Source organism: Crassostrea angulata, chromosome 3, assembly GCF_025612915.1.
Source record: "Crassostrea angulata isolate pt1a10 chromosome 3, ASM2561291v2, whole genome shotgun sequence".
Lineage (NCBI taxonomy): Eukaryota > Metazoa > Mollusca > Bivalvia > Ostreida > Ostreidae > Magallana > Magallana angulata.
Window position 1 is genome coordinate 41168468 of NC_069113.1, and position 16277 is coordinate 41184744.

At 33.8% G+C, this 16277-nt stretch overlaps 1 protein-coding gene across 1 annotated transcript; it reads right to left on the minus strand.

Moving 5' to 3' along the window:
* Positions 1-923: 923 nt before the first annotated feature.
* On the minus strand, positions 924-14200 carry LOC128176648 (ceramide transfer protein-like). Its single transcript, XM_052843117.1, has 14 exons — positions 13831-14200; positions 9104-9220; positions 8454-8561; positions 7516-7648; positions 6818-6922; positions 6456-6610; positions 6044-6139; positions 5864-5956; positions 5672-5743; positions 4606-4773; positions 4455-4518; positions 4021-4220; positions 3738-3858; positions 924-3377 (listed from the first exon to the last, which is right to left on the minus strand). The coding sequence occupies exons 1-14, from the start codon at positions 14068-14070 to the stop codon at positions 3250-3252; spliced, it is 1800 nt and encodes a 599-aa protein (XP_052699077.1). The 5' UTR covers positions 14071-14200; the 3' UTR covers positions 924-3249.
* Positions 14201-16277: the final 2077 nt, after the last annotated feature.

Below are 16277 nucleotides of genomic sequence, written 5' to 3' on the forward strand. Positions count from 1 at the left end.
ATTACGCTATAAATGTCAATAAAAAATAGATAGGAAAAAACATTATTAAACTTGTTTGGACCCCCGACCCACTATAATATTAACCTAAGTATATCTGCGATTGAATGAAAAACAGTTAGCGTTTGCCTTTCTGCATCAGCACCAGTCATGTATATTGCGTTTGTTATAAGCCTGATAGTTCTGGTCGTTGATTAGTTATAGATTGCTCTGGTGGATTAAGAGGAGGGCCCGGGGGCAGTCCCTTTTTGTAATCGAAATTTAAAAAAACAATTGATACTTATACAGTAAATCAGTTTTGTTGTTATTCATCGATCTTTTAATGTCAAGTGTAGCTAGAATAGCTTAAAAAAATGTTTTACATCCCCCCTCCCCTAAAACTTAGGAATCGTTTTATGAAGTATCTTAGGTTTAAGGAATGTAAATGCGGATTGATAAGTTATGAAATATACGTGCAAACTCGTACTTGTAACGCAGAAATGCAATCAAGTCACCCTTTTGTAATATATGGCGCAAAAATTGTTTATAATACTGGCGTTTCGCGATAATACAGCAAACCTGCCTACGCGTAGTAACAGAAAACGCCCATAAAAATGTAGTTAATTCTCAGTGTTAAAAGCTACTAGTTACTGCATCGAAAATTAGCAGGTGGAAAAAAAAACCTCTACGGAGATGAAGAAACTAACCGCAGTGACCTTTAATCACTGATATAAATTGTCTATACATATTCTCAGATAAAGAGAGAAACAAAACAAAGCACTGACTTTTTGAAATAGTAGGAATTGCGGTATTTACATGCAATTGAACATTGCACAGTTTGTCTCAAAAATACATGTATCTCTAACTCAATATATCTGACTTGTCTCTAGAGTTTATGAAACTTTTGAAATTTGGTCAAACCAAAAAATAAGAGATGAACACAGAAACATGTAATATGTACAAAATTTAATAATTTCATGAATATATACATAAACATAAGGGGAAATGTACATACATGTATGTTTGATTGCAGGAAGATGTATATACAAAGGGAGGTAACACCACATATCACTATTCACAAACAAGTCAGGTTTATCTATGAAATGGTTTCGTATACTCATCCACTATGCCATGATTGTAAACATTGATAGACTATATTACTTAACAAGTTAAAATGACCTGAGAACATGACAATACAACAATGTCTGATTGTGTGAAAGAGTCATATTAGTGCACTTAATCAGTGCCAGCATGGTATATTAATTTCTCTGACTTTTTTTTTTACTATACATTACATACTAATTTAAGAAATAAGTATTATCTTTGCTAAAAATTGTCTTAAATACACTGTACAAAGTTTTGAATCAATTAAAGCAAGTAGTTTTTATAATACTAGTTGTGTATCTTGCACCATTATCTACATGTATATAGAACACATTTACAGTGCATCTCTATTCAAAGCAGGGCTACATTTAGTTATTATTGGTACATGTAATGGTAGAAACAGCGGCTTTAGACTGGTCTGTAATACATAGACCAGTACTGGGAGGTCCACATTCTCATGGAGACCTTGATTTAAAAGATTGGTACATGCAAAATCTCTACATGCCAGACTAGTAACCAAGCTCTGCATACATCATTTAAGTTAAAGCCTTCAAGACTTCTTTCTAACTAATCCAGATTACATCTGATAAACCCCCCTCTCTCTCTCACCACTGACAATCAAAACAACAATGCGGTATAAACAAAGCGAATCTATCAATCAAGAAAAAACCCATCTTGGGTCATAACAATATATTAATGCATGTAATCTGCAATGAATTTACAACATTTATGTGAGCAAAAAATTAAAACCAACTAGCATACAAGTTTGATGTGAAGGAAAAGTTAAGCTGTGCAAAGTAGATCCACAGCTATACATGTAAATGATAGTGGAATTTCCAACAACTCTTCCAGAGTTTGAGACTGTAACTTGTTAACATGAAAAAGCTGCATATCTTTATGAAACATTGGAATTCAAAGTTGATTTTATATTTTTTTCTTTTTTTTTTACAGTATTTTCTGGATGGATCACGTCTGAACAGTGAAATAGGAGTACAGTACCCTAATGAATTGACTCATGTGTCTTGACATTAATTTCATACCTCAAAATAATTTTTCATGTAAAATCAACACCATGAACTGCAAATTTATATGTCAGTTAAAAAAAAAAGATGTATGGAATGGTATAAAACAATGCTGTATTTCCAATCCTATATCACATGTATTCTCATCATTTTCAGTCAAAATGTGATTTCAAGAAAATATTTTCTTCAAATCGAATATAGTTGAACATGAAATCACAAAAAAATATCACAAAGAGCAGTTGAACATGAATTACAACTTAACTGCTGTTTGTTTTTGTGTTTTGAATACACTGATTTTTTCCAACAATATAATTAAAGCATTCAATCATTTAATGACAATGCAGCAGAAAATGTCCATTGAAACACTGAGCATAGAAAAATAATGAGTAGTTTATATTTTCCAAGTATATGGCCCCAGAACACTTAAAAGTCCTTTCATAGAAAGGATTAATATAATATTGATTTACTATTTTTTTTTGTAGTATAAATTGGAGAGACGACAAAACATTCACTTTTCCTTTTCTAACATGTTTCAATTTGTAATATACAGGAATCTGATGTGCAATTTTGGTTTTAACAAATTAATTTTTTTTTCTTAATCACATCTGCAAAAAAAGACAGTCATAAAAGATTTGTACAGACATAAATATGGTACTTGGTTTTTTTTTTATATATCACATACAATAAATTAAGAAATCCATATAGGTTAAAATATATATTGTTTTATTTACATTACAATCACTTTCACAGACAGTCATCTCTTGCTCTTTTACTTTTGTACATAGCTTACAAGGTGATATTATCCTATAAAATTCATATAACTAGTTAACATATTTCTAAAATTCAAGATTGACTGGCCTTTTTAAAATCACTTATACTGGTACATCTCACTGCAAAATCCAGTATAAATTGACCAACTGCAATACTGTTAAACATCAATTATTTGAGTACTGAATTAGCTTAAATTTAAATTCAACTGAAAATTGTTAGTTTATAAATGAGAGTGTTACAAAAAAATAGTGACTCAATATTCTCAACTTGTCACTCGAAAAAAACAGTAAAATTCAAAACACTTCTAGCATAATCTACAACAAAAGGAAGTGACGAGGAGGACAGAAGGCACAGAGAAGACATGGCTAAGCGGCTCCTAGAACATGATTGGTTTGTCCTTGACCGTGTCCTTGACATAGGAGGTGAACCGCTTCAGGAACTTGGGATACTCGCGCTTGTAAACAGCTCTCAAAACAGATGCTGGGGCCCAACCTCCGGGGTTCACTGAAGGGAAAAATAAATCAACCTTTTTATAAGTCTTATAATCATTACATTAATTAATAAGTAATGGATATATATATATATATATATATATATATATATATATATATATATATATATATATATATATATATATATATATATATGAAGTAGAAAAGCAATGAACATGTACTTTTTAAAGATTAAATTACAAAAATATTACACTCACTAATTATCAAGAGTTTGCGACATGATCATTGAACACCATAATAGTTGAACATAATGATAGTTAAATTAAATTGAGAGTTGAACACGATAATACAGGAAGCTGACACCTTGCTAGCTGAGCACCTTAATATTTAAACATCTTGACAGTCTACATACCTTCAGCAGTGTAGCTGATCTTGCACTTAATGTCATCACGACTGATATTGCCGTCTGCTGGGGGATCAATGATAGTCTCACATATCATAGCAACATTCATCGTCACTCGCACATACTTGTTCTGAAAGAGACCAGCATTACATAGATGATTTTGACCATACTTTTATTATTTTTAAAAAATCAAATTCTGTTTCTACTGACTGTGCTTCAGTGGGACAATCCTCATATCTATATAGAACTGAAAAAAGATCTAAAGAAGTATGTTCAGTGTTTGATTGCTTACAGGAATTTTGGGGTCCTCTGTTGAGTAATTGACGACTATCCACCTGTCTGGGTCCTCGTCGTTTGAGCCGGTCACATGTCGTAGATGAGACCAGAAGAGGGCATCTCTTTGTGACGCAGGCCACACCCTCTTGATGACATTGTGACTGACAAATGTGTCCTCTGCCAACCAATCGGTGCACACACTGGACTCCAGAGTAGCTGTCAATCAATCAGATAAAATTTAACATGGGTTTCATTAACAATCAAAAGTCTTTCTATTGAAAGTTTACAAAGCAGTAAATAATAACTGTTAACAATACACCTCACACTTAATAACCTTATGTTAAAAGATATTATGATAAAATACATCTACTGATTAATAATATGTACTACATGTATAATATTTGCTTTGGAAACATCAATGAAATCTGAGTATAATATGTGTGTACAAACCATCCCAGTCCATTCGAACATCAATACTCCAGAAGTAATGACAAACTTCATGTCCAGTTATACCCTAAAATTAAGGTATAAAGTTTTTACTAATTATTTCTTTTTTTTTTAATCACAGAAATGATTTCAAGAGTGTGAAATGAGCTGTTACCTTGACGACATAGGAGGCCTTGAGTGGGTCGATGACCACCCCGTTTACCTCCAGCTCCCGCTTGTACACCTTGAGGTCGCCCTCCTCCGCGATCACCTGCCAGGTGTCCTTCCCTCCCTCTGTCTTCTCATCCATCCTCGTCAGGTGGTTATCCACGAGCTGGTTAATCTAAAACACAGGCCCATCTTGTCATTTCTCCAAACACATGCCCATTTTGTCATTAATCTAAAACACAGGCCCATCTTGTCATTTATCTAAACACATGCCCATTTTGTCATTAATCTAAAACACAGGCCCATCTTGTCATTTATCTAAACACATGCCCATTTTGTCATTAATCTAAAACACAGGCCCATCTTGTCATTTATCTAAACACATGCCCATCTTGTCATTAATCTAAAACACAGGCCCATCTTGTCTTTAATCTAAAACACAGGCTTGTCATTAATCTAAAACACAGGCCCATCTTGTCATTAATCTAAAACACACACTCATCATGTCATTAATCTAAAACACATGCCCATCATGTCATCAACACAGTCTAACTAGCATATTTAAACTTTTTTTTTTCTAAAACTATCATATACAGTCAAAATTTGTTATCTTGAACTAGATGGAACTATAAAAAAAACTTCGAGATATCCAAGTATTTGAGATAAAATACTTGGTGGTTGGGACTTACAAATCACTTTGACATATCAATTGTATTCGAGATATCAGTGTTCGAGATATCAAAGTTCAACTGTTTCATTTATCAATAGTTATATCTTTGATTCCAAGTGAACAAATTACTGTTGATTCATCATTGTTAACACCATAGTATTATATCCCCATAATTGGTATACACATTTTAAAATACAATTTTTTCCCATTGGAACAGAGAGAAAGCATATTCCCTTGTCTCACTAAATTTTCTATTAACCCATGAACATTTGCAAAACATGAAATAATTTGATTTGACAGTAATGCTGTTACTTTATATTGGTACAATAATCTAATTCTTATGCAATTAACCCAACTTTACAGGTTCTATTTAGAAAAACTGATGATTTACTGATGATGGTACCTCATTATATAATGGATGGTGTGGATTCAGGGATATCTTGGAATGATGTGAGACAGCTGAAGCCTTCTCTGTCTGAAATGATACATAATAACTCATAACTAACCCACTTGATATGTATAGTATCTACAGTGTTCTTTGTGCATTAATTCTACAAAAAATTGAATAAATAAAGAGATCAGTAAGCATTCATACCATCATCTCGTCAAACTTTTCATCTAGTCTGTCTAATCCCGCATCGACAGCATCATAGAATTCTTCCTCCTTCATTTGCGAATTAGGACCCTCCTGTAAATATGTACCCATGATGTTAAATCAACAATCATGATCAGTACAAACATGCAAAAATTCAATCCGGAATATATCTTTAAATACCTCAAAATCTGGTCCTCCAATGATGAGTTTCTGCTTTCCTCTGTCTAATGAGGCTGATTTGTAAGCTTCCTCAAACTTCTTTCTCCTTTCCACCTCCTAAAGAAATAGTTGAAGCACATCTTTATTATTTTTCTTATTAAATCATATTTGGGGTATGGATCTATAAATTCTGTTCAAAAATTATCTAAATGCAATCTTTGCTGGGCTTGAGTTCTCTTTGTTTCCAGGGTGTCCATGAAGCGCAGTGGACAATGCACTCACTTATCACCACTGCTACCCGAGTTCATGATGAAATTAATCATGTTAATACTAAGGATTAAGGATTACCATTTGACTAAGACAGTTGCAAACTCTAGACTAAGTTTGCATTATTTGATACTAATAGCACTTCAAATATCTAAGAATTTCTTACCTTTTCTAGCCTCTTTTTCCATGCTTCCTCTCTCTGTGCCATTAGTTCTATACAGTGGGTAAGTGTGTGTATGATCCCCATGGTGGTGGCTTTGAATGTGAGAGCTTCCCCTTTGAAATCCACTGCATGGCCTCCGTGTTGTTGCAATATTGAAGCTAAAATACAAATTTCATCGTTCAATATATCTCAATTATCTTCCCTTTGCATCATGTAAGAACAAAAACTGAAAAAGTGCTTGCTAGACTCAGTAATATTGGTTTTGATTTGTTGCAATGAAAATCAGATTTAGTCTAAGGTTCACAAAGACTCAAAAAAAAAATTGCAGGTAGGTTATACATTGATATAACAAAGCATGTAATCACCGAGGTCTTTGCTGTTTGGATTATGGAATAGTTGACCTTGATGATGATCTGACCCGGATGAGGAATCATGAGGGTCGTCTGGATCTCCAATGTCATCCTCATGTACTGAAATCATCAAAATCCATCTAATAAGCTATTTACATGGCTGTTTCTCTCACACAAAAGCAAAATAGACATCCTAATCTTTGATTATTATTTGTGCCATTTAGTGGCTTGTACCAGGCACGTAGCATCAGGGGGGGCCAGGGGGGGCCTGGCCCCCCCACTTTTTCTCGCAGCAACAATTTTTTTTAAAATTTACATATATAAAAAATGAATGATAATGGAGTTGGCCCCCCCACTTTTTTGGAAGTTAGTAAAAAATTGATATGAAAATAAGGAAATGAGTAGTCAAATTGAAGGTACTACCCCCCCCCCCCCCCCCCGGATTAGAAATTTCAAGATTTGGAGGAAAAAAATTTTTGGTAGGGAAGAATTTTTTTTGGAAGTATAGTTGAGTCCCCCCCCCCCCCCCCCCCCACGGATTAGGATTTTGAAGATTTTTGCTACGTGCCTGTGTACAGCATATTACAATTTTTTTTTTCATAAAACAATTTGTAGTCTGTAATTCAATCTAATATATATTTCTTGACTTTGATTGATCATTCACTGGATTAAATTTATATCTAATCAACTGTAAAATCTGTAAAAAGACCTACATTCCTGAACAGCACCATTTGAGACAGCCGAGGCACAACTGTCAAAGTAGCCCTGTAGAGTATCTATCTGTCGACACAGAATGTCTCGGAATGTTTCCATCTCTGCCACTTTCTCCGACAAACCCCGTCCCCTCTAAAATTCAAAGTAAAAGAATATTGTTAGTTTCACTGATACATTGATATGATCATAATCTAATTAATTTTAAATATCTGTATAAATGCAGTGCATATATCAATTACAACAAATATTTTAAAATATTAAAAAAACTGGTAATAGCTCTTAAACTTGAACATCTATTATAAAGACTAAGCTTTGGTTTTGATTAATCAGTCTTGAAATCATTCGATATTGCAAATTGGCCTCGGTTTAAGAAGCTCTAAAGACCATAACATTATTCTATGGTGATTATCTATTGCATGAATTTTGCTCAATAACAATTTTTGCAGAATGTTGTATCACTTTTCATCATGAAATGTTACTGTCTCCATGTAAGATTTGATTTTGTCTCTTGAAAGAGATATGAGTTTTCATGAAGTGTTTTTCAGCCAATTAGATTTTAACTTTTCACTTTAAAGTATGATAACGCTTTTTGCTACCTACAAAACCTTCCTTATTCACAGAACATTTGATTGTCCATTTAAAGAAAATCCTTGTGACTTACACTTCTCAAATTCAATCTGTCCATTTTATCAAAGTTTCAGATGTTACAGAATTTGTAACTTTAAAGTTATCCAAAATATCTTCATATTCAATAATTCTGTTTAATTTCCTTTTGAGTTAGCAAAGCTATAAAACAAACTCCTACTACATGTATCAATTCATCAATTAACATGCATATGGAGGTCATTGTACAAATGGGTCAAGGTATTTCCTCCTTGTGCTGTAAGAATGTCAGCAGCCAGAGGTGTATCAGGGATGCACAGGCTCGTGTACTCACTTTGAATGAGGAAGTGGACGTGGTGGACAGACTACATGCTGACGTAAGTGACATGAGCGATCCATGGCGACGTAAATTGTTTTCACTCCCGTATCCTGATTCCGCTTGCTACAAAAGCAGTGACATACATTTAAGAATTTAAAATCCTAAAGTATACCTTCAAATACTTTAATGTTCTTTTAATATAAAATCTCTCATTTCTAGTCTTAAACAATTATTCACGTAATTAGAGTAAAGGTAATTGACATACCTATAAGATTTTTATAATGGATCAATATAAAGGTAATTGACATACCTAATTTTTTTATAGGGGATCCGTACATGTATATATAATTATATATATTTTTGGAACATTTTCCATTTCCTTCTAAATCAAAGCCCCTGTATTTCTAGTCTTCATAAATCTAATTACTGTAGGTTCATTAATATTTGTTAAATACCAATTTTCATAAATTTGGTTTATAAGTTACCAGTAATCTACAAAATTAAATGTTCATTGAAATTTAAATTCTAATAACATCTTGTATTGATAATATCATTGTGATATTCACTAAATTCACAAAAATTGATGCGCAAGAATATGAATGAAAGCAAAGTACCGGTTATAAAGGTCAACAACTAACAGTTTTCAATCATATGTCTGTCCATACCCTGTGCAGTTCAATGGCGTTCATCCATTTCTGCCTCTCCTCCTCGTCTTTGGCTCTCAGGTACCAGACGCTGTCATTGACCCCCACATCAAACCGACAGTCATCAAACTGGTGGGGCTACAAACAAAAGTACTTACAATATCATATCTCTGTTAATATTGGCAAGTCTGCCTGAAACACAATCCTGAGAATTCTCACCAGCATTCTATAAGATTCCTGTGATTGTAGTTTCAATATATATTTTATGAAATTGTTGATAATTAAGTACTATGCAATAAAACGGGCAAGGAGTAATTTTGGTAAAAGAATCACTAATACATGATGCTAAGAACTGAAAGTTCTTTCCTTCTCTAAAGAATTCAAATATGTTTTTTAAAAAGAAATAGAAAAGCATATTTTGTTTTTCATTTTCTTTCTACTGGGCGGGTTGCAGACCAGGAGTAAAGTTGTTTAGATTGGAGTTCATCTCTGAACATTAAAGAAATGTACACAAGGAAAAACTTATGGCATTTACTCATTACTCTTGATGTGCCGAGTGTTTATGATAATGCTATTATTCTAAGGAATCTGGTATTCAAAGAAAAGATACATTCGTCAAATCTATCACATTCCTATATATCTGCTATAATTTTACTCCAACATTCTTCTTTCCAGCTAATATATCTGTGACCTATTTTTTGAGCTATTGATGTCATCCATGGCAGTAAATTCATAATCAAACGAGGAATTCCTTGTTTGCATTCTTTGCATTCACCTGTTACAAAGCCATCATACAGCCGCCATAAATCAGATACACATGTAAACTGTCGGAGAGAACTACCATTAGACACACAATATCTATGTAGTATACAATCAATTAGGTACTTTTTTCTCACAGTTTCAGGGAGCAGTGACCAGACAGTCATCTAGTCTACATATTACTACTAATCGGTGAATACTAGAGAAGTTACTGTCCGACAGATATAACAGTTTGACAAGTAGATTCTACTGTTTATAGTGATGTCAGTGTACTACAATACATTGTATACCATGTTTCTCTATTCTTCTCTTTATTATTCTCTCTATCTCTCTCACTCTAAATTCAGTATACATGTACTACATACAGTACATAGTCCCTCACAACATATCTCTCTTTTTCTCTCTCTTTCTCATGTTCTATTAAATTCAGTGTAGCATGTAAAGTGCATTTTACATCAAAATATCTCTCTCTCTCTCTCTCTCTCTCTCTCTCTCTCTCTGAAATTCTACTTAGGTCAATGAGAAAAAAATAAATAATGAGGAGAAAAAAATCTGATAGCAATGTTGGATGTTTTGGTGTGTTTTCAATAGCACATCAGCAGATGTTACACCTAGACAAAAACATAGAATTAACAACAACACACACCAATTGTTGTCCTATATTAACAGCCAAAAAACCACACATATCTCACAGAATATGCAATAAAGACATTCCAGTAGCTTTCACAAACACTTAAGCAACAGAGTGAGAGTGAGTTGTCACTGTGAACGTCCCAGACGTTCTTGACCTACATGTAGGACTCTGCCTCTTATACTTCATATCTTGTTGATAACGAAGTGTGACATTTCTCTTATTTATTCAATTTTGAAGTTCTGCATGGTTAAGAAATATATGTAAATATTGATTGATTGAAGCAAATATCATAGATAATTTTTGGTTTTACATCTTCATTTCATATAAATTGGTTAAGTTTTCACCCCCCCAAAAAATCATTGTTATTGTATCTACACTGACTAACAGTAAAATCTCAAATCATATCTTGTAATAGAAACACTATCTTATGTCTCATCACCCTGAGTCATGCTTTAGATGAAGTTGTTATACTACATCAGCAATCTGAGTTCACCCACCAGTTCATGCCATGTCTGGGGGGCAGTGTGAGTTGTCCCCATGACGGATGGACAGTGGCCATTAACTGATTTGTAAGACCTCCCTCCCTCATTGATTTCTATTGATACTGATACTTCAGGGTAGATTTTATTACCCTTCCTCAATCATATTAATGGGCTCTATATTATGGCTTACTTTGTCAACAACTCTTACAACTAACATGTGAAGTGAAGCCAGATTTACCGGTAGATGAATGTAAGATGAAAACTGAACTATCTGCAGAAAGTAAAGCTGTGCTTTGTCCTGTGAACTGACCTACCGGTATTTATCTTTTTGCTATTGCAGCACTGTTATAACACTTTTCCATAAAACATCAAAGTGTGTAAGCATTGACTAGTTTTAAATAAATATCCAGATAACAGTGTCTGACAGATAAACCTGAAGATAAAGAGTGTCATAGGATTTTTTTAACTTATTCGTTATGCAATATTTCTACGTGGGCATCACTGCCTTATTTTTCAGTGTAAATACAAATTTGCCATACCCCCCCAAAAAAATGATTAAATCAATACCTCATGAAATGAATTTAAAGAAATGAAAAAATGAGTGGGTGATCAATGAATAAATTCCTGAACCACACAAAGGTGTGTAATTTTCTTCATGAAAACTGTGTTCTCTTGACATCTCTCTGTCCTATGGCCCCCAGGTAAAACCAAGGTGTGCATCTACAGTATTTAAGATATGCTCCACCTTTCTAGACATTCTGACAATAGTTTACACACATTAACTCTTGACATAAGCAAGCCACTATATTCTTAACAATCTGTATTACAAAACCAAACAACAATTTTGCTTTCATTAGAATTAATGAAGCAAATTCAAATTCAAATGTACAAAACTTTCTTCCTGTCAGCTACAGGTGTAAGCTCTGCACACATCACTTAATTCTAAAACCAGATTGCCCATATACATGTATTAGGTGTATTAAAAAACAACTATATCTGCCTCCTAGCCAGTCTAAGACAATGACATTTTTTTTTATATTAAACTTGTCATATACACTCAAATTGTCTTTTCCTCTGATTTTCGGTTTTTGACTCATACAAACACAATTAAAATATCCTGGTCCTCTGAGATTCAGTCAAATACACAGAGTCAGCTGTGTCTGACACATAAATCTCCACCCCCAGCTGTAAGGACATCTCTCTGACAGTTCAAAATGGAGTGACAGTCAGTGTGGATCATAAATTTACACACCCCTCCCCCTGAAAGTTGTACATTTACTGGACATTCCTTAATACCCCTACTATCTTTTAATGTTGTGGTTCTCAAAAAAAAAAATGCTATAAAGATTTTTTGGCATTGACAACTGAGTGTAAATGCTGTTATTATTAAATTAAAGGAATATTTTACGGATATTTCCACAATTTTCCCTTCCCTTTCCATCTGAAAGTTGATTTTTCATAAATGCATTAGTTTAAGCCAGGAACTTATTTAAAAAGGATTTCATTGCTAAATTCTGACCATATAAAATTTCCTCCTAAGGGTCAAATAACAGCCTTCGTGTCTAGTGTACATGCAGTCTTTACTTTTATTATTTATTTACATTTTTAGTGCTGTAATTGTTTTTCTTTCATTGATAATAAGGAAGTTTTTTTTTCTATTTCGAGTAGTTTTAATTCCCTCGATAAATGAAATATTTAAGATATTCATGATATTTTTTTTCTTTAATAATATATACCAAAAAAAACTTTTGTGTTGATGGAGCATCCAAACAGACTATTCAATTCTAAACATCCTGAACTTTCCTGTTTCATGGAAATTTTCTTCATTATGATGATTGATAACAACTGATTTAAATATACTGATTAGAAAAAAACCCATGTGTACAGTTTTATTGAAAGAGTTATATGTGTTGACTGTATAAAATTTTAAAATACACTATCATATTAATTCATAAAATCTTAGTATCACATAATCCAAATCTCATATTATAATAGGCATATTCATCTAAGCAATGAAACAAAACTGTACAATAAAAATTGTGTCTGTCTTAACATTTAATGGCATAATTTTTTCCGAATTTACAGTTTTTCAACTTTACTGGCAAAAGACCAGTTCTCATCAATTACCATATATATCACTAGTGCACTGTTACATCACATAAAATTTTTATCATGTGTTGATAAATGACGTAACAATGCCCTGGCGAGAAATGGTATTCGGTGAGATCTGGTGGCATGCCAGTACATAGTACTAAATCAGATTCAAGCGGCTCAATGTTCTGTAGAAAAAGGATGCAAAATGTGGATTCATAAAAGTACAGGCTCTTTGTGGAATTAATGGATACCACTTTTTCACCAACACCTCCACTCATTTGTAATAAAAACAGTTACTTTAATGGGACTTGATTACTGTCCCAACAAACAAATGATATTCATTAATATTACACTGGCGTGCGACCAGTTCTCGCCAGTACATTGTGACGTCATTTTATCAACACATAAAATAATAGACGAAAAATGACGTCACAATGTACTGGCGAGAAATGGTACTCGGCGAGAACGGGTCGCACGCTAGTATTATTAATAAAAATATTGAATATCTACAATTATTCACTTTAGAGAAGTGGACAGACATAGCCTATATGGATGTAGGCTATGCCTGTCTACTTCTCAAAAGAGAATAATCTACCATTAGCTTTCCATAAATAAGAATCAATAATCGCCAGCCTGAATGAAAAAATTGTAACCTTTGCAAATGACCAACAATAGTTGATATTTATTTACAATAAATAACGATCAGCTGAACTGATTACATGTCTATTGGCGAGAAAATTCGAGTTGCAGTTCAATTGTACAAGGGTTAACCATCTTACCGTAACAGTGGCCTTTGATAGGCTGACGGCTCCTCTACATCCATACGACGTGTCGTTCTCTGATTTATAATAACTCAATGTTCCATCTTTTAAAACAATAAATCGATCTTGCCAACCGTGTAAATAATTCGTCCATTTACTCAAAGAGTCTTGAAACTCTGGCAATGAATTTTCATAATCAGAATCATCGTTTTCTTCATCGTCAGTAAGACTAAGCACATCCGTGCGTTCTTCTGCCATATCAAATCTAAATCTTTCGACACCCTCTTGTTTTACATATTTATCAGTGCCACCAAAATGTGCAGAACTAGATAGGTAGGTGTTTATGTTCAAGATACCGACATGATGATGTCATCAAGGAAATTGCGAAATAGAGAAAACCAATATGAACTGCCAAAACAATTCCGGAAAAAGCTTCGACAGCAAAGGAGGTGCAGATGCAGATTTTTCATAGAAAATTATTCACGGAAAACATTAAATAAAAAAAAAAAAATATCATAAGTTTTTCATCACATTGATTTTCTGCATTCACGAGTTTTATACCATTTGAACATAAAATAGATTAATATATCTATATGTTGTTCAAATTAATACCATCAAAGCTTTTTATTAGCTCACCTGAGCTGAAAGCTCAAGTGAGCTATTTTGTACTTTTCACATTTTCAACATCTTCCAAAGAACTACTGGGCCAATTTCAACCATGGCACAAAACACCCTTAGGCAAAGGGGATTCAAAGTCGAGAAAATTAAGGATCATACTCTTTTCAAAGGGAGATGATTAGAAATTATTTTAAAAAATTGAGAAAAATTCAAATTTTTTTTTTCTCAAGAATCATTTGGCCATTAAAGCTGAAACTTGTGTGGACGCATCCCCAAGTAATGTAGATTCAAAGTTGTGAAAATCATTACCCCCAGGCTCCTGGGGTAGGGTGGAGCCACAATGGGGGTCAAATTTTTACATAGGAATATATAGAGTAAATCTTTAAAAATCTTCTTCTCAGAAAATAATAAGCCTGGAAAGCTGAAACTTGTGTGGAAGCATTCTCAGGTTGTGTAGATTCAAAGTTGTGAAAATCATGACCCTTGGCGGTAGGGTGGGGCCACAATGGGAGTCAAATCATATAAAGGAATATATAGCTTAAATTTTTTAAAATCTTCTTCACAGAAACTTATCAGCCAGAAAAAATTGAAACTTGTGTGGACGCATCCTCAGGTACTCTAGATTCAAAGTTGTGAAAATCATGATCCCCAGGGGTAGGGTGGGGCCACAATAGAGTGTCAAAATTTTACATAGGGTTGTATAGGGTATATCTTTTACAATCTTCTTCTCAGAAACTAATCAGCTGGGTGATTCTTAAAAATTGTTTAGATTTTGGCCCCTGGACAATTCTTGGGCCTCACAAGGGGTTCAGAGTTTGATGTAGGTTTATATCCCATATATAAACAATTATTTAAGATTTTTTTTTGAGAACTGCAATACTGAGCAACATATAATATGATTATAAAATCATCTTGTTAAAAGGGACAATGGATGATAAACATAAGAATACCCAGGGAGAAAATGGGTTTTTATTTATACAGGATTTACATGTATTATACTACATTGTCTAGGTAGTTTGTATTATGACTCCATTAAGTTGATTATATCATACCTATCTCAATCCTCAGGTGACTGATTTGGCCCATGAGCATCTTTTGTTTCATTTGCACACAAGTTTACCTGCATTTTTACCCAGCTACAAAATTGCATGTGATAAGGATGAAATGGGTAATTATCCTTCAGCACAGCATTAGGGTGTCCAAGAAGCGCAGTGGGCAATGCACTGATCGCTTCTCACTGCTGTGACCTGGGTTAAATCCCATGATCATCAGCAGTTGTATTCAATAAGGTACGAGGGTAGCCCTCTTGGACACATTGGTTTTCTTCGGATACCCAGGCCTCCTTCCACATCAATGAGCCCCTCGCTCACATCTGCATGCACTGATCAAGCAAATTTTTCCAGGAAGGTCTGACATTTATTTGAGTTTGCCAGCGGAGGTCCGCATCATATTTTTGGTAATTTTATAATGTAATCTAAATATATGTGAATTTTGTAGGGAGGGTCTGGACCCCCTGACACCCCCTCTAGACCTGTACATGATCTGTGCCATTGAGAGATATAATATAAGTTGTTACAGCAGAACTTGTTTATCAATTGTTGTAAAATAAATAAAGTTCAGGTAAGTTAGGTAGAATAACAATACCATAACCAGTAGAGCAATGATATGTGGAGGATATACCAGGTATCTGTCAGTTACCAGTAATAAAGCCAAAACTGTAATAGACACTATCAAGATTGTGGCCATCTCAAAGAGCCAAACTTTGATAAAAGACATAAATATAAAACTCCTTTTTGAGGACTTTGCTTTGACCTTAACCCCGACTTTGAAATTTAGTTCACGATAAT

Bases quoted from the DNA above. Each gene is read 5' to 3' on its own strand.
- LOC128176648 (XM_052843117.1), bottom strand. From the start codon at position 14,070: ATGGCAGAAGAACGCACGGATGTGCTTAGTCTTACTGACGATGAAGAA. The intron at 4,519-4,605 runs GTAACAGCTCAT...CCTTAATTTTAG, and splicing joins AGGCCTCCTATGTCGTCAAG to GGTATAACTGGACATGAAGT. The intron at 3,378-3,737 runs GTATGTAGACTG...TTTTCCCTTCAG, and splicing joins GATCAGCTACACTGCTGAAG to TGAACCCCGGAGGTTGGGCC.